At 41.9% G+C, this 19,615-nt stretch overlaps 1 protein-coding gene across 1 annotated transcript; it reads left to right on the top strand.

The window, feature by feature from the left end:
• The first annotated feature begins 9,174 nt into the window (after nucleotides 1-9,174).
• Nucleotides 9,175-12,621, top strand: FADD (Fas associated via death domain). The gene is made up of 2 exons (XM_005531797.3): nucleotides 9,175-9,642; nucleotides 9,940-12,621. The coding sequence occupies exons 1-2, from the start codon at nucleotides 9,264-9,266 to the stop codon at nucleotides 10,224-10,226; spliced, it is 666 nt and encodes a 221-aa protein (XP_005531854.3). The 5' UTR covers nucleotides 9,175-9,263; the 3' UTR covers nucleotides 10,227-12,621.
• Nucleotides 12,622-19,615: the final 6,994 nt, after the last annotated feature.

The raw sequence follows: 19,615 nt of genomic DNA, 5'->3' as shown, positions 1-19,615 counted from the left end.
CCTTTTTCTTTGAAGACTTATTTGAAATAAACTTAAATATCCAAGAGTTTCTCCTGTGGGACAGGTTCTGTTCCCAACCCTCCTTTTGCTCTGAGTGTACAGACACCTTCCTAAAAATGTCCCAGGGAGATCTGGTGTTTGAGCTGCTTTAGAGACCCACTTGGAGATGAGTGAATCCCACCTGAAATCCATCTCCAAGAGCACAAAGGATTTTGGCTCCACCGTGGCTGTCACATTTTCACTGCCCTGAGGGGACCTGTCCAAGCAAAGCTGGCCTCAGAACCTCACTTGCTAACTGCAATTTTTTTTCTCCCTCTCCCATTTAACTGTGGTTTGAGCACAAGGCTTCACACCAATCCTCCTTTCCTTGATAGAAAATATTGATGCTCCAAGTCAGGAAATATAGTTAGAAGGTGGGAATTGTGGGATTGTCAGTTATTAAAGACAAAATAGTACCTATGAGCTCATTAGATATGAGATGCCTTCCAGACTGCAGTTGCAGTACTTTTCCTGAAAGTTTTTTCATATTTGCGATGCAAAAAAAAAAAGGTTTGCTTCTATCAATAGCAAATTTGAGGCAGGACTGTGCTAGAAAGGATTTACTGGAATGGAGAGGGAAACAAAAATAAACTTTTTTTTTCCAGAAGAGAAAGCAGGGATCTGGAAATGATCAAGGAATACCTGGACATGCCTTGATATGACTCACAGTGACCAGGTTTGATGACAGATAGAAAACCAAATATTTCATTTGTGCAAGGACAAAGCTGAATTCTGTGTTGGTATGACACCATGTCCATGACATGCATTCAACCTGTTCTTGGCACGCTTCTGCCCCAAAGCCATAAGCACAAAACCATTTCTCAGCCTGGATTTGATCAAAGGAAAAAAAAAAATCCCAAACCCAATGTCTTAATGTGTTGAAGAGGAAAGTCATGGCACCAGTTTGCTTGGTCCAAGCGAAAATGCAGACCATGGGAAAGATTCCTGTTGGAAATGGCTGCATGGGCCATTTGTGAACCATTGCTGAATCACTGTTTGCTGTTTGCTATGCAAGGCTCGTAGCAAAGACACGATGTCAGTCGGTGCATCCAAGGAGGAAGTTGTTCCCACCCCAAATGCTGCCAGTGTGAGTCTGAATCTCCTGGATTTCCATGTCATTGTGTTTCCAAGATACTGTCCTACAAATATTTTGCAGTCTTAAATAGCTTAGGGGTGAATAAGTCTCGCATCAAGGCACAGACACATCTCTGTTTTTAACCCCCCACACTCTCTGGTTAATGATCTTTTTGGCTGTTGGGATTTCCAAAACACAATGATAATTTACTTTTCATCTTGACACCTCTGGAGTCTGACCTCTCCCAGAGTTCCATACATCACTTGAGTGCATTTATATTTTCCTATGAAGTTTTCAGAGTAAACAAGTTCTCTTCCTCTTGCCACTGAGAAAAAGCCTGTCTTAAAATTTATATGAATTCCATTCAAACTCTGTTTCAATTCTTTGCACGTTTGAGCACTATTTATTCCATAACCAAACACAAGATGCCATTTTTAGTATAGCAGAGAAAAACCAAAAGTCTTTTTTTAACCTTCTTTTTTTAGCCCAACAGGCCTTTCTGAAGAAAAAACTAACTATGAATGTGGCTTATTTTGAATTTTAACTCTATCCTTAATTTTTAAGGCCATGACAGCCACCTGAAGCCAAAGAAAATATTTCCATTGATTCCCTTCAGTGTGCTTTGCATGAGGTTAAGCAGTACTTACTGAGTGATTGGTTTCACTTTGGATAAAATAAAATTTTCTGACAGTTTTTGTAGCTTACTTTTCTAACCTTCAGTGTCAGCTAAAGCCAAAATAAATCAATGCAGATGCGTTGTGAGAGCAGTAAAGAGTTTGTGCACCACTGTTCTGGTTTCCATGGGGCAAAGCATGGAAAATCCAAGAAGACTTTGAGGTCATAACTTTCATCTGGCTTAGTACCGTCTCTGGAAAAAAAAAATCATGTCAAAACAGGCAATGTATCTGTTTGGATGACCATGAGAAAAAAGAATCTAAATACAAAATATTTGGCAGAGTGTTTGTGCTGAACAAGCTTAAGTGTAATAAAGTCTAATTTTCAGAGTGAGGGGCATGTGGTTAAGCAATCTTACAAGAGAAGAAAAGGTTATTCCCTATTTTTACTGCTAAATGAAAAAATAGTGGATATCTTCTCTAGCTGAAGTATGAGATGGAGCTAAAGAAAAGGTGCAAAGTAGGCAAGAGAGGAAGAAAAGGCCTGCTGTTCTCAGACCCAAGTTAGCTGACAGATCAGCCACAGGAGAGTTTTTTTCTGGAAAGAGGACAGATTTCTAAGGCAAGGCCACCTTGTAGGTGGGTTATGGGGCAGCCTTTGCCAGTGTTCCCACAGCTACGTGCCATCCCAACCATGCCAAGCCAGGAAACAGGGTGGGTCTTGTGAGAAGATGGAAGCTGGAAGTCTTTGGTCCTGTGGGAGGAATGGAGCTCATGAGCCTGGAATCCCATCTGTCCTTGCAACAGCATGTAATTACAGGAGCAGCTCTCATTTCTCAATGTATTAATCTCTGAAATACATCTCCAGGTAAAGAAGCAAGGTAATTGCAAGTAATTAGCCATCAAGTGGGAAAGCAATAAATCCCAGCAGGCCAGACTGTTCTGGGCTTACTGCAAGAGGTGATGTGTGTGCACTGTGCGTCAGAAGGTAGGTGGGCTCTTGACTCCTGGAACTGTTTGGGTCTTTGACTCTCCTCAGGCACTGCTGTGAGTGGAAAAGAGGAGTTGTGAGCAGGGAAGGAACAGTGAGACTCCTGCCAGCAAATCAACATGAACTTCAGCTCCATCTTCATCCTGTCTTCAAAAAGAAAAAGTAGCAAAACTGAGAGGCAGTTCTGAACTTCTACCAAACCTCTTCCCTTTTGTCTCTTTGTATTTGACTTCTGAAACCAAGTTCCTCCACCTCTTTACGAGGCTTGCCTTTTAGCTGGTGGGCTAAGCTGGTAATCACCCCTGGGGCTTCTTGGGGATAAGAAGTGGCAATTAATTAATTACTGCCAGGTTTAGGTGCTTGGTAAAGATGTGGTACAGGCTCCCTTTCAAAAGCCTCTCTCCAAAACTGGTGAAGAACAGCAAAGTATGGTTTAATGTCTATTTGACTGATCACAAAGGGTGAACTTGGGGCTGATCATATGCTACAAATCATTTAATTTTAGTTGAACCTACACAAGGAAAAAAAAAAACAACCTCATTTTGTGGCTTTTCTGGCACCAAGCTGAGGCATGTAACTTCCTCACTTCTTCTGAAGTATACAGACGGTAAGGAAAATATATAAATGCTATATATTGTATTAGATTAATCCAGCCTTCTCTCAGGAAGTCACACTCCCTTCCTAAACTTTTCATCTCTGGAAACAAATGCAACAAGTTTCCTACATGTTTGTATATGAAAATGGACTTCAAGTTGTGGTTTAGGACTAGCTGGTATCTGGTTCTGACCACAGCACTGTGGACGAGCTCAAATTACAGCATTTCTTCAGAGAGCAGAAAAAAATACTTCCTCCTCAAAGAATCAAGGGAGAGGGATGATGAAACCAGATTTGCTTTCTTATTTATTATATCTAAATCCCTATGAGTAACTCACCCAGTCATATCCTGTATCACTTAGTGGCCACACAAAACTATTCATGTTCTAAAAGGAAGTAACTGGATAATAACTGCACTGTATTTGAACAGATGAGGCACTCCCTCTGTAATCAGGATTGAATAAAAAACTTACACCTTCCAACTCCAGTGACTCGGACAGAAAATACTGCATTGGCACATCCTGAAAAGAATGAAAATCACACCTGTGTAAGGCAATACTTGTTTCTAGGAAATAACCCCCACCTCTTGGCTTGTCATTATATCCAGTCACAGGAGTGAGTTCACAATACCTGAGTTTAACTCAAAAATCAAGTAAGTGTGACCAGGCTCACCCATTTTTATTTATTAAAGCAAAATTTCAGTACCTCTGAGAGACATTTAAATATTTTCTGGTCTCTGAAGAGGCCACTCTGCAGGCTGGATGCAAAGACATAGTTGAGATAAAGTTTACATTTTTCACCAGGTCCAAAGCAGAGTCTGTTGGTGCAGAAGAGATAAGAGTTGAATATACACAGACACCAAAACAAATGAGAAATACCTGCTGCCATTATTTCAGCTGCAGTGCTCTGCAGCAGGCAATGGAGTGCTGCTCCTTCATAAGGAAAGGGGAAGAAAACCTTTCCTTGCGTGGGAGGATGAAGTCCTGTAGTACAGAACTAATTACTTGCTTGTAAGAAATACTCCAAAGTGGTGGAAAAAGGGTCTGTTTTTGGCAAAATAATTATTTTTGTTGTCCTAACCTTTACTTTATAGCTGCTCAGAATTATGTATTTTCTAATACAAAGAAGGAGAATTAAGAAAAACACCTCAATTTATAGAAAATAAATGTTATTGTTGTAACTATTTACCTTTTCAGGGTTTTATCTGGTTTAGGAACCGGCAATACAACAGCCCAGGAAAATAAAGAACAAATTTACATATTCTGCAGAAATGAATTAGTATTAGCTTCCAAGCCTGGCAATCAGAGCTGCTGGATTATTTCCCTGGATGCATAGCAACTTCCAGTTTGGATCTTAACTTGCTTTGCTTTGCCCTCAGCCAGTCACAGAGCAGAAGCTGAACAGAATAGAAATAGAAAGGGCCTCAAAAGAGGTCTAATGATCATTCACTGTTATTTGGGGATGTTTTGTCATTTCACAATGACATTTCTCTGCAAACAACCCTTGCTCTCTCTCTCCTCTGCTCTTCTGTTTTTCCAAGTGCAAAAATTGATGTTGCAGAGCTTAAGTAATAAATATAGTTCAGAGGAATGAGATGTGCTGGGCTAATATATACACACAGCTTTATTGTCATGTGAAATGTTTGTCTGAATGATTTCATACTTCCATGGTATGATTAAAATTCACTACAAAAATAGGTAAAAAGTCAAGTCAGAGGTTTTTAGCTGGAGCAAATAAACAAAAGTCTACAATTTACCCTTCCCCTAAAGTTAAACTAACTTATTCTGCCAACAATAACATAACAGAACTGTATCAACAGAATTATATCAGCACTTCTGCTGTTTCAATATTAAGTTCAAGCATCTGTTAACAACGTATTGCTTGTTGTTGTTGTTACTTGGCCAGATCTTTTATCTGTATACAACCTAGTCATGCCAGAGTTCACTCTCTTTTCAGTACTTATTTACTTTTCCCACACTCTGCTTCTAATTTTCTCTCTCAACCTACAATAATTGACATTTCTTACAGGCCCTTTTTTCAGCGACAGTTTTCTCCAAAGATCCTCAGTCTCTTTGCAAATGAGTTTTTTTATCAGAGCACTTCTTTCTAGTCTGGATGTTATAGCAACAGAGGGGTGATAGCTGACAAAATAAACATGTACAGATCAACTCATTCACAAAAGAAAATACAGAAACTGTCTTCTCCTTGCTGAAAATGTGCATTTTAGGGTTTTGCAAAAAAATGGGTGAGAGGCATTGGATAAATATATTAAGAAATATTATGGACATCAGTTTATTCACCATGGGATTAAAAAAGCAAGCAAGCAAACTAAAAACCTCTTACAGTTCAATTCTGCTAGTAGGGAGGAGTTGCACTTTTTTGTGTGCAAAATCTCCTCTTGAAGACAGCAAAGAAAAAAGGAGGTGCTATGAATTCCCTTGAGAGACAAGAGTAGGTGTATTAAAAGAAATGTACAATTGACTGGGCCTCAAAAGAGAAACAGTTCCTCAGCACTGTCTGTGTTTGCACAATCTGTGTCTCAGAACTGTCAGGATGAGGATTTTAAATCCCCCGTGGGTTATCTGTTATTGAATTGCATGGGAAATTAAAGAAATTATCATAGCTGCTTCACTTTTAAACACAGAAGCTCCTAAATACTCCCTTTCTCTGGACCAGCAGAATGTTGGTTGCCTTGGCTGGAAATAAGGAAGGATCTTCCCGAGTTTTCACACAAACACACCTCAGTCACCCAAAGTCCAGGATAGCCCCACATTTTGCTATTTTTGCAGTCCCCAAATGGGTGGTTTTTGCCTGAATGTCCTGGTGATTGACACCTCCGTGAGGGCTCTGCTGAAATTAAACTTTTCACACTCTCTTTTCCCTGCTCCTCCAGCACAGACCGTGAACTCAAAGCTAAGTCTGAAGCATTCCCAGGCTCCGAGCTCCCTCTGCAGTATTTTGCAAGGACTCATCTTGCCTGGAGAAACTTGAGCATTATTTGGTTAGGAACCAGATCATTTCCAGCACTTACATCTCTGGGAAACTTCCACTGACATCTAAGCTGCTCCAATAAATAATTTCTATTAAGTTTTATTCTGACGCAGAAGTGCTTACTATCTGTTAGACTCACCTAATACTTTCTTTGCCAAAGCCCCACAAACCACCCCCAAAGAAAATCACTGGAATAAAGAAAGGTGCTGGGGTATTTTCATCAGTGAATGCATCCAAGTCAGGTTCAGACAGAAGAAAGGACCCTGCTCAATCAACCTCTGCCTTCTGTTAGGAGTGAGTTTAAAAGAAGAGTCGTAGTTAAATATTGATTTGTGTCTTTTAGTTTCACTTTTGTTACTAATTTAGATACCTTTGGAATTACACAAATGTGCAGCATCATCTTCACGCTCTGTGTACTTCAGTGCTGAATCTGGCCACTAGGTTTGTACGAACTGACTAAAATCTCAGTTGATGTTGTTTTCAATTGCATGTCAGGGTATAGAGAATAAAGGTATAAACTGTACTGATTTGGACTTCACTCATGTAGATTTGTCTCTGAATTCAGCTGGTTGCCATCACCAGGCATGATGTGATTCGGTCCCTGATGTTTTGTAGAGTCACCTTCCTCGGAAAAACTGAAAAGAAATTTTATTTAACTGGGTTTTATACTTCTTATACCATTGCAAGGGTTACTCATGCTTCATAAATTAAAGCGCACACAGCAAATATATTCCTCCTATGCTATCCTTTTGGTTAATGTCTTTCCTTGAGTTTAAAGTATATTCAGGGCTGAAAAAAACCCAAACAAACAAACAAAAAAAACCCTCTTAAATCAGGCACATCTTGTCCCAGCTCAGATTCTCAGTGGCGATTCCTCTCACTCTTTGCTTTACTGTGAGACCTTGCAACAACATAATTCCCTCCGGTTTGCAGCATTTGGGAATAAACAAAAATATCTAGTGAGATTATCTAAGGAGGGCTTGTGCCTGTGGGAGTTTTAGAAATGTTTTGGGGGCTGGCCTTCATGTCGGAATGTGATAGTGGAGATGGAAATGAGGAAGATGATAGTGTTTAAGTTCATTTATCAGTCAGAAATCTTTTTATGATGAGAGAACATAGGTCTGTGAGTGTGTTGCAAGAATAATAAACTAAAGTGTGATGAAAACAACTTAGGAATGGGGTAGCTTGGGGAATCAACATGCCAGTGCTCACTGATGGAACAAGGAAATTTCTGAACTATCTACATGTGCTGAGAAGCCAAAAGGCACCTACAAAACAATGGGATGAACTTGATCTTTCCCATTTAAGTTCACAACCTTCCACCTTCTGTAAGAGTCACCTCTAAAATACAGGGACTTAACATTTACCCTATTTCCTCCCTTTTAAAGGTCAGGAGGTACTTTGTGTCACAATTAATCTTTGTGAGGAACAAAGGCCAGGCTACATGCCCTGTGTTTCCAGGGAAGGGCTGGAGGTCTCTGGGGGCAGCAGGGGCCACACAGGGAGGGCAGAGCCTGCTTCCCTGGGCAGCTGTCAGGCAGGGAAACCATGGGAATGGCATCTCTTTGGGAGCAGGGCTCTGTTGTGGTCTTTCTTGCTTTTGATGGAGAACGCCCTTTATAGAATCATAAAACATTGAACAATTAAGGTTGGAAAAGACCTCTAAGATTATCGAGTCCAACCAAGTCCACCACCATGTCTCAAAGTACCACATCTGCCCATCTTTTAAATCTCTCCAGGGATGGTGACTCCACCACTTCCCCATGGCAGGCTGTTCCAATGCCTGTCCATCCTTTCAGTGAATAAATTTCTCCAAATAGCCCACCTAAACCTCCCGTGGTGACTCTCCTCTTGTCCAGCCTCTTTTCATTGGGAAAAGAGACCAACCCCCTCCTGTCTACATGCTCATCTCAGAGAACTGTGAAGAGCGAGAGGGTACCCCCTGAGCCTCCTCATGCCCAGGCTGAACCTTTCATCCTTGTACTGCTTTTCTTTCCGTCTTTTGAAAAAACAAAACCCACAGAGATTAACCCTTATAGGGGTAGGTGTTCACAAGAAATCCAATGATTCAGTATTAAACAGGAAATCTACAATTCCCCCAACTTCGGGCTTAGGCTGGTGAGGTCACACCTTGAGTCAGGAAGGACATTGAAGGGCTGGAGCATGTCCAGAGAAGGGAATGGAGCTGGGGAAGGGTCTGGAGGACCCAAGGAGTGTCTGAGGGAGTTGGGAAAGGGGCTCAGCCTGGAGAAAAAGAGGCTCAGGGTAGACCTTCTGGCTGTCCACAACTGTCTGACAGGAGAGGACAGCTGGGGGAGGTCAGGGTCTGCTCCCAGACAAGTGACAGGACAAGAAGACATAGCCTAAGCTGCACCAGGAGAGGTTTAATTTGGATATTGGGAAGAATTCCTTTGTAGAAAGGGTGATCAGACACTGGAATGGCCTGTCCAGAGAGGTGGTGGAGTCCCAGAAAGTGTTTAACACAGGACTGGATGTGGCTCTCAGTGCCATGCTCTGGCTGACATGGTGGTGTTCGGTCATAGATCGGACTCGATAATCTCCGAGGTCTTTCCCAAGGGACTGATTCTGTGATTTTGTGATTCTGTGATTCTGCACCCTGGCCAGGGCTGAAGCACCAGGGCTTCTCCTGCAGCAGGACACCTGCCGCGCCGAGCTCGGCTCCAACACACGCTCTGCATTCAGCAGCACCAAACAAGCCCATTTGCCCGGGGAGGTGTTCGGGGCAGTGGGTCCCCAACCCCAAGTTAGGCGGAGGCGATGGAGCAGAAACGCCCCCCCCTTCCCGGGCGGCGGCTCAGCCGCCATCTTGGGGCGGGCGCGAGGCGGGAAAGCCGCGGGGTCACGTGAGTTCCGGGCGCGGATCGCGGCGGGGCCGGGTCGGGTCGGTATCGTTCCTCCGGTGTCTCCGTTCCCGGGAAGTCGCTCTGCGCAAACAGGAATGGATTTCCCCTCCAGAGGCTTTGGACAGGACGCCCAAATCTCCCCCGCGCGGCCTGTGCCGGGCGCGGGGCCCGGCGGCGTGAATCGTTTCCTGAGCCTGCTGCACTCCATCTCCTTGGGCCTGTCGGACACGGAGCTCTCCTCCATGAAGTTCCTCTGCCGCGATAAAATTAGCAAGCGAAAGCTTGAGGCGGTGCAAAGCGGCAGGGATCTCTTCAGCATCCTGATAGAGCAGCAGAAGATCGCGGACGACAACCTGGAATTCCTGAGAAGGCTGCTGCAGCACATCGATAGGGGAGATTTGCTGTCACAGCTGGCAAAGTTCGAAGAGGAGGAACCTTATGCCCCTGATGATCAGCCAGATGGGCATGAACAACGTAGGTGGATTATTTTATATATATATATAGTTATATCCCCGTATATATCGCTCCCCAGCAACCCCAGTAAATGTGTACACAAATGTCTTTCCAGGGTGGAATTTTTCCCCCTCTTTTTATCTTCCTTTTCTTTTATCTTTTGGGATTCTAAGTCTATCCGGTGGCTTCTGTAGAGCTCTCAGTATGAACAGTGCAACAAGAGTAGTGACATTTTGCTGAAATAAAACCAGCAACTTCTAAATGCATTCTTGTGTTTCTTAGTAACATGGCTAACTTGATCTGTTTCTGCTGTTTCAGGTCTCCTGAAGGCAGCTGTTCTTGTCATACATGACAATATTGGGAGAGAGTGGAAGAGGCTGATGCGAGAACTTGGGATGCCAGAGGTGAAGCTGGAGAGGATAGAGACAGACTATCGAGATAAATTGTCTGAACAGGTTTTTCAGGCACTTCGACAGTGGCAGTCGTGGAAGGGGAAGGATGCAAAGGTAGCTGACTTAATACAAGCCCTCCGGGGCTGCAACCTGAATTTGGTGGCAGACAGAGTTGAAGGAAAGATCTCAGAGTTGAACACTGGAACCAGATGAAATCAGTGTAAAACTATCAATGAAAAAAGTCAGAGTGCTGCCTTCTCTTCTGAACCAAAATAATTATCACTGGTTTATCATGCCATTTATTTATGTGCCTTAATCAGTTAATTTGTGCTCTGTGAAAATTGTCATGGAGACAGATTCCTTTCAGAAAACACTTTGTAGTTTAATGCTTCTGTCAAGATATTTTAACTTTCACAAGATACGAACTCATTTTTGTAGAAATTCTCACGCTTTTGTTCTGCCACTCACCTGGAAAGATTTTTTGCCTGCTTTGCTGCAGGCACTTTTCAGATGCATCTCTACTGGAAATACATCCATGAGACACTTGTGAGGCAACTGGAATTTAAAATTTCATGGGAAGGTTGGATTTTTTTTTTTTTTGTGGCCTATTGTAAATACAGTGTGAAAGGGAGAAGGAGTAAACCTTTCAGCTCGGTGCTGGCTTTTCTTCTGGAGTAGCATAAAATAATATCTTAGATAATTTGTCAAATGTATTTGCTCTCCATGAAAGTATATTAAGACAACTGTAACCTCAGACTGCAGTGAAAGAGGGACATTAAATATTGTGGTGGCTTTCTTGGAAAAAACGTGCCTGGGTTTGAAAATGAAATCAAATGTCTTCAGTTACTTGAGCCAATATCTTCAATCACCAAGTGCCTTCAGCATCCTGAAAGAAGTGTTCTCCTGAAATTATCCAAGAGGTTGTGTGTCTCACAGATGTTTACAGCAGACTCTTTTCAAAGCTGTGAATGCTTTGGGGCCTCTTGCTGGGAATCCTTCTATGACCTCTGTCACAGAGGCTGCTAGTGTGTGCTGGAAGGTGTGAGTCACTCACAGAGGGAACAGGATTCATAAACCTCTATCAGATTCTCAGCTTTCATCTGGAACAAACTTCAGTCAGTGGCCTTCATGCCTGACCTAAGGCTGGAGAAATAGCACAATTACACAGTCCAGGACATGCAGGGCTGTAGAAGCCTCAGCAGGGAGAATCCCATAAAATCATTACTGCTTGAACAGCTGTAGGATCCTGTGTTTCTGCAAACATCTCCCAAGTGCCTGGCTAGATACTGGAAGAGGCTTTATTGCTGCTGCACCTGTGGGACTTCAGCTATTTTCCAAGTTGTTTTTATATAGTGCCATTGCTGTGAAGGCCAGGTGTCAGCACATAACCTGTCACTGGTCTGCAGAAACGTCGTGACACTGACCATTTTCAATCATTGTATGTGGTACCTGTTGCTCAAACAGTGAGGCTTGAATACTTAATCGTAGTTAGTGGAAACTGCCATAAATCGCATGATAGAAAAATAATTTCAGTCAGGGTTTTTTTCCCTTCAATGATTCTTCTCCACATTCCTAGAAGTGTTCAAGGCCACACTGTATGGGATTTGAAGCAACCTGGTCAAGTGGAAGGAGTCACTGGTTAGAACTGGACCATCTTTTAGGTCCCTCCCTGCCCAAACCATTACGGGATTGTGTGCTGATTCTCAGTATTTTTCCAATTGCAGTATATTAAGTATCACTGGTTGTATCCTAACAAAGGGCAATACAGGAGTTGCCACCTGTCTGCCTTTTGGGCAGGCAGAGTTCTCCCACAATTGTTAATTCCAGGCTCCCAGGAGGAGATGCGGAGGTTCAGCTGAATGACCAGCTCAGATGTGTTTTGAAGATGATTGTTTCATAGACACCAGGAGTAATCCATTCTGCAGTATCTGTAGAGTAAAGAAAAGGATTGCTCCAGCAGTTCTTCCTTCCTGCCTCTGAGCAATCCTTGGGAGCAGAGCAGGGGAGTGGAAGTGAGCAGGATGAGTTATGTGAGTGCTCTGCAACAGCTCCAAGTCAAATCTCTCTGCTGAAGTGCTTTTCTTACCCACTTTTAATAAGTCTTCTGCTTCACTGAGGAGATTCATTTGGAATAGGAGGACTATACTGCCTACTGCATAGAGCCAGGATATTTTAGGAATCAATTGGAATAACCTGTTGGTTGTAGCCAAGCACTCATCAGCTACAAGAAATATTCTGCTTCTGGAGACAAAAAGTTTCTTTAAGGATTTTGTACATCCTTTTACTGTGTCTGAAAGCAATGACCTAGACTGCATCAATCTGTGCCATACCTCAGGGCCAATTAAGACTGTTTTTATGAGAGATTAAAATGTTGTTTATGTGAAAGCAAAATCAACTGAAACGAAGGGAACAAAATATTTTTATTGGGAGGAGGGATAAAGAGTGCAATTTATAAGGGAATGTTTTCTGATCCAGTTGACAGTCTTTTATTTTCAAATTAAACACCTTGAACTCATATACATACCTTTATAACTTGAATTGAAGTTTTCTATTGTAGAATTCTGCGTACATTTCATTAAAAGTAATTCCTTAAAAAACAAAATAAATGGAACGGGGTTTTTTTCCTTGTTTGATGGGATTGCTGTCTGCAGTGAGATCTCTGACTGGGAGAAAGGGGATGTTAAGGACACTTTAAAAGCAAGGAGTGGTGCTAGACAGGCATTGTGTTACCAGTGACCTTCTTGGGACATTAAAGACAAAAAGCAAAGTGTTTTGTCACTGAGATTCTCAGAAGTGCTAAACAGGCTGTAGTTTGCCAGCAGCAGCATTTGAATGCTGTCATTCAGGGAGGTGTAAGGAAAAAGAGATTCCCTGCCAGCCCTCAGGAGCCTAAACTCAAGTCCCAGTGTGCTTGGGAGACAGGCTGCCTGTGGGTAGGCTTCCTTCTCTTTTCCTCTGCTAGCCATGCTGTGCTAAGGATGTTGTATTTGTTCTGTAATTAATTAGAAGCCTGGCTTCTGGTTTAGTGTGAGCTTGGTTAGGCTTTTAGAGGACGTGCTCAGAATGAATTGACAGAGGCTTGGGTGCTCTGTGGAGTGTCAGGCTGCACTTAAAGCTATGAATGAGCAAGACAACTTAATTGCCCATTTTATCAAATCCTTTAGGATGCTCTGCAAGAGTATCTGCCTGTGAGGAATTACTCAAACCTTTTTGCTTTTCATCTCATGAGAGTAATCCTTCCTCACAGCCTTGAGAAAACAGCACATCAAAACACGTGGAGAATTAAAAGTGCCATCTTGGGAGAATTTTCATCTTGGAGGATTGTTTTTCCATGTCACTTCTCAGTCCTTTTCAGTACTTCCTTGCCATTGCCTATGATTTTTGAAGATATCCTTTATAATCACAGATTGAGGTGGATTTCTTTTCTTAAATTGAATTATTTTCATTACTGACTTAAAAGAAGTTTTCTAGACCATTAATTAAAAATCCTCTTTTGTTCACAAATTGATTTTTGTGAACATTTCAAACACAATGCTTTGGTTTCCTTTTCTCCATTCTCCATACACAGACAGCTGCATTTCCTCCAGACTTTCATTCTTAAAATAATTGTCTCCTTTCTGATATCTAATTGCTTTATTTAATTTTTTAATGCAGAAAGCTTACTAACACAGATTTGTGTCTTCAAGCTCTCTCTGGTACTCAGGATGTTCTTAATTCAGGCATTTTGGCTGCGTATTTTTCAATTCAAATTTATTTCTAATCACTGCCTTATGCCCTTCTTCTTCCGCATGAATCATCTATATCCTTAAAATGTGTTCCAGCACAATTATTTTTCTAGGTTGTCTTCTCTCTTTGATTTATTGCTTTTCTCTGCCAGTATCTTGGTGCTCTGGTGGAACTGAGAGAAATTAGCTCACTGTTTCAACCATAAAAATAGGAATTGTGGGGGGGAGCTGAAGGGTATGGGAAGGAGTTGTAAGCAGAAGTTCAGGAACTTTCGGAGAATCTGTGTTTCAGTAAAAACTGTTGCAGCTGAGGATTGCTTCACAGGAACAGGGTATGTTGCAATGTGTACTGGGAACTGTAGGTTCAGGGAGGGAAGAAAGCAGGGCTTTACTCAGCTGCTGTGAAAGGCAGAGACATGCAGGTCTCTGCGTGGGAATCTGTGTGGAACCAATGCTTAATCATTAAATAGTCCCGTCCACAGGACTATTCCTGCTCCTGCCTCATTCCTGAGAGCATTACACATGCCTCTCTTAAAGCAGGCTGAAGTGAAAACAACAGGCTTGTTCTTGTGAAACCTGATGTAATAGACCCCATTAAAATCCCTGAAGTTGGCCATCCTGGATGAGTTTGAATTCGGTAATTTCTCTGACTTGATGGGTTTTGGATGCTGAAAGCCTTTTCCAAGTGCTCAGTGTGTACAGTTCCTGTATGGATGGCAGCTGAGCTCTCATTTTTTTCAGTTTCTTGTGCTGTGTTGGGGCAGGTCACAGAACTTCAGGCAGCTCTCGCAGTGACCAGGTGTTCTAGCAAAGTGGAAGGGTTTGTGTGGCTTCTCTATAAAAAATAACAACTCCGAGGGAGGTCTTGAGGTGTCCCTGGTACAATGTAATAAAAAAGTGCCTTTGCTACTGAAAGCAGCTTAATTTCAACTTTGTATCTTTGCTGAACGCCTCAAAAAGCTGTCACACTGGTATTTTTTATTTACTACATAATGTTCAACCCTTCAGAGCAGGTGCTGGTGCAGTGTGAAGTTACACAGACATAAAACTCCCATTGTCATGGGAGATGTAAAAAACACCCAACTGGGAGTTTCTGTGGGTTTTATTTACAGGTGAACCTGGCTTTGGAGAACTTCTACAGAAAGCAATCTTCTTGCCATTAAAAATGCTTACGATTTTTTGGATGTTTTCTTCTCCATTTCTTAATTCTGCTAATTCTATTGATCACAGCAGGAGTATTAACTTAAAAAAAAATTATTTGCAGAATTTAATCTGAGTAGTTCTTATTGTGGTCAAACGTCTAAAAGGATTGTAGCAGCTATTCTGGAAGCATACACACCACCTGTGGCAAAAGGCATGTACAAAGTTTAAATTTCTGTACAAAAGTTGGTAGTTTTTGTATGCAAACCTGGTGCTTGATTTTATAGACAGTGAGCATATAAAGTGTGAGAAAGATTTGACATAAAAGTGAAACTATAAAACTGTTCTTGCCATTAATGTCAGTATGTGAACAACCGAGCTAAATCTTGTCTTTGTTTCTCAGTCATCTCCTGAGAGGTGCTTTCTGTCACTCCCAAGCATAATGCCAAATTTTGAACAGAAATTGCTGAGAAAATGTGAATTAATAGGGTGCAGCACTGGCAGGTCTGTGCCTCACATCCCACATTGTTTAATTTATGTTCTGCTCAGCGTAAGCAGAATTTATTCACAGCTTCTTGGCTGTGAAGTCCCTAACGTGGGAAAGCCGGGATAGCCTGAATTCCCCCCAAAGCCAGGGTTACCATGGCAATCCGAGTGCACGGCAGTCCACGGGGCATGTGGTTGCAGCACGCTGCCTCCCGGCCATCCCAGCCAGCTGCACAATGCTGAGAAGCTCTCACTAGTTGTGGGATTTGCTGCACCCTCCAGTCTGACCATGTCAGGAACCCAAAATCTGAGGGCAGGAATAGAAATGAAACTTCTTGGCGAATTCCTCAGTTCCACTTCTCCCTGGAACAAGACATGTGAGAGAGCAGGGTTAAATACTAAGAAATATTTTTTTTTTTTCTTCAGCACCAGTTTAGCACATAGTGCTTCATTTGTGTTTTCAGCTGGAATGGCAAAGCTCCAGCTTGTGCGTGTCACTGCATGTTTGTGCATGAAGCAGCTAATATATATGCAGATGAATAAAAACTAATTAGAGCTAAAGCCAGCAAAGTGCACATTTGTAGCTAACGGCTGCATGCAGCTCTGTTACATGCCACCTAATTAAGTTGTTCGGTGCGCTCATACAATTTTTTGTAAACCATATTCTACTTTTTACCAAAAAAAAAAAAAAAAAACCTCCAAAAAAAACCCAACTTCATGTGAAAAAAGTTACATCTGAATAGTTAATTCAGAATGTCAAATTCCACATCTGGCCTGCCAATTTCCAGGGCTATTAAATGTTGCACTGTCTCTTAGAGGACTGTGTTTATAAGGCACTTCATGCAGTATTTTTTCCCCTTAATTCCTGAAATTTTGTGGTTAAGTATCTCCAGCCCTGACTGACTTTGAACTTTTTCTCACATGACTCAGTGGCTGAAAAAGAATTTCAACCCCTTGTTTTCATGTTAGACCTGAGCAAGAGGCACCCCCACACCCTGGCCTTTGTTTGTAAGAGTAATTCTGTGGATGGGACCCTTTCTTTTCCACCCTTCATCCAGTAAATGAATATGCTGGGGAATGAAGATGCTTAGCCAAGGTTCCAGATAATCCCTGAGCTCCTCAGCATATGGAACTGATGCCTGTGCTCCCTCCAGCCACCGGGGGTAACTAAAAGCAACTGGAGCATGGCATAAGGTACCCTGATCATGATTCTCTTCCTTTCACCTAATTTGCCTTAAAGTGGGAATGGAGGCAGAAATCCTCATCAGAGAGGGAAATCCTCAGCTCTAGAAATTCCTGATTCTTCCGTAATCACTTCCACTGGATAAGATGCTGAGCGGTATGAAAGGACCAGATCATTTTGCAGCTTGAAAGCCAAAGGCAGATTTGACTCCTGTGAATTAAGGTTTACAGAGGTGTCTATACCAAGTCTCAGACAAGATGCTATCACACAGCTACTTAATCAAATTTAATGTCAAGCAACACCTTTGAAAATCTCAAGTTTGCTTCACACACAATGTTTGTTCATTTCCTAGGTTAGTATTTTCACTGGTTTATTGTTTATTACTATTAAGTTTGATGGAATTTAGGTTGAACTGACTTCTTTGAGGTGATTTCTTTACTAATGGGTGACCCAAATAGGCTTGAGCCTATTTGAGGTCTTCTGCCAGAAGGGGTCTCACCAGCAAGTCTGATGTCTGTTCCTCGGGTCTGACTTGTGGGGAGCTCAATTTGTTTTGTGAGGGCTGAGAAGTTCCCACAGGCTAATTCAGAGAAATTAGAGAAGGAATTATAGAGAAATCAGATCCCAGTTTCTTCTATTTAAAGGGTACCTGGAGTGCCCATAGGCATGTCCCATTTTCTCCTTTAAAAGGTTACTTTCATCCCTTATCTCCTTCCCTCAAATTCATCCCCCAACTCATCATTAAATGCTGAATAATTCCAACACTCAGGTCTGAGGGAGGACCAACACTCATTTTCTTGGTGGTTTGAAGAGTACTCTAACAGTTCTTAAATCACCCCTGGTTATTCAGACAGCCTGTTCCAGTGGTTTTTAATGCATTCAAGTAGGCTACAACACCCTCAGCTAGGGAAATATGGGCACGGATGGAATTGCCATGGTACCTGTAAGCAGGTCAGGGAGTATCCTGGTTTTGCAGCATTACCATGTCAGATGTCACAGGAGCAGCGGCAGCTTCCTGGTTTGGTTATTGGGGTTTTTTCCCCATGCAGAGAAGGGATGGGGGAGCTGCAGGCCAAAGGGAGCTGCCAGCTTCTCTTGGCTGTGTATTTTGGTACTACAAAGGTGGCATTATTAAAGGCAGACAAAAAAAAGCCTCTAAATCATGCAACCGAAGTGAACCCTAGGAGCTGAAAAACCCTTCCTTTGTGCACTCTGAAACCTTGCTATGACCTAGCTGGTGTCTGGATACAGAGGCTTTTCTGCAGCATTTTGACTATAACTGAGACATGCTATCTCCATGAGCACAGAAAACTGGGAGTCAGGAACCATTCCCATTGCTGTTACTAAACATTCTGATTTTGACAAGATAAAACAACCCAATCCAGGAAAGCATTACTGGATTTGGCAGATAAAAATTTAAATTATCACTGTTTTAGCTGGCATAAAATTTGACGATTTTGTTTACAGCAAAAATCTGGTACAGCAGAACTTTTTGTTGTATCACTTATGCATGAATATTCCTTTATTTGCTGAATATCCATGGGCATCTGGCAGGTAAATGCTGAATATTCATGCAATAAACCTCACTGTTTGTACATGGCTTAAAGATATATTAAAATCAAACTGGTGCCATGTTATTTTGGTGAAAGGAAACTGCACATTTTGTTACAAGAGAGAAAGAAAGTATTGGACATGAAAATTACGTGTCTCCCAAATCCTGATACGATTGTGTGTGCATATACCCATATATCTGTGTGTGTACAGTGTGTGTTTCCATATGCATGCACACACACACACCCTTCAGTAAAGTTATTTGATATAATCAGGAAAACAAGATTTTCCTGACCAGGCTATTTCTCAATACTCCTTCTCCAACTTCTGTCTGTCCCTTATATGTTCTATACTGCATCTGTAAGGAAATAGATCCCTACAGCAATCTCCAAGAGCAACCTAATTCTATGAGAAATGAAGGTGGTATTTCTGGGGCAACTCATTAATAATAAGTCCAAATTCAGAGCCAGCTGCTGCATCTCCAGGATCAGCCAGAGCAGGAGTGATTTTGAGCCATTGTTTTATTCTCACAGGTTTAAATGCAAGAATTGGCTTAATTCCTTGTGTATACTAGTTTCTGTGATTTTCAGCATTTTCCTTCAGTTTAGTGTTTTGGGCCAATACAAAATCCATGATGCTGAAATTACACTTCTGTTTTCTTCCCTGTTGCTTCTGCTTTTACAGGCAGCAGCTGGAGACACTGAGGAAATTATCTAACAGACAAAATTTAGAAATTGTACATGGACAAAGTAAAAGGAATACTCCTTCTCTCACTCTGCTTGTGCTTTTTCCAGTGCCCTAAATTATTCCAGCATCAGACAAGTGAGTCCCTGCCACTTCAGCCTTAGGCTTCACAGAAAAAGTACAAAGAGCAAGTTAGTGCCAAGTTCCTCGATGGCCTTTGTGGTGAGGGCAGCACTTCACCAGACTGAAACTGCCAGGTTAATCTCACCTTGGCTAGACTTAATATTTCCCATTTGTGCATAAAGAAATGCTAATGGTTCCTGGAAGTTTTAGGTATTGTTATTTAAAGTTGTTTGAGAGACAAAGAGATTTGTTTGCATTTGGGGGTGGACCTGACCTTTGTTTGGAGTGCTGCATGATTGATTGTTACAGAAAAGGAAAAGGTGAGGAGTGTTCCTGTAGCTCTTTGTGCAAAAGCTTATGTGTGTTGTGGGAGCTTAACTAGCAGGCCTAAGCTAGAACCAGCTCGGGAGTCAATATTTCTGTTGACTCTTTTAGATGTGGATTACAATGCAAACAGATGGTGTGGTCAAAGGGTCTTTAATATGAACTGTGTTCAGGAGAACAGGGAATTTAGCTTTGAAATAAATCAGTTCCCTGCTTGTTACAGCACAGATGAACAATATCAGGGGTGCTGTTTTCTTCTGAGTTATTCCCTTTTATATCTTACATGTGTTATTCTCACTTCATTCAAGGATTAGTGTAAGACAATGACAAGGTTTGTTCATCTGTTCAGCTGCTGTCCATCTTCCTAGAAATGATGATTCTTAACC

Source organism: Pseudopodoces humilis, chromosome 7 (assembly GCF_049639895.1).
Source record: "Pseudopodoces humilis isolate 2021_Gansu_Grassland_sample_001 chromosome 7, ASM4963989v1, whole genome shotgun sequence".
In the NCBI taxonomy this organism is placed as follows: domain Eukaryota; kingdom Metazoa; phylum Chordata; class Aves; order Passeriformes; family Paridae; genus Pseudopodoces; species Pseudopodoces humilis.
Note: the sequence above shows the minus strand (reverse complement) of the source record. Positions and strands in the feature narration are given on the sequence as shown.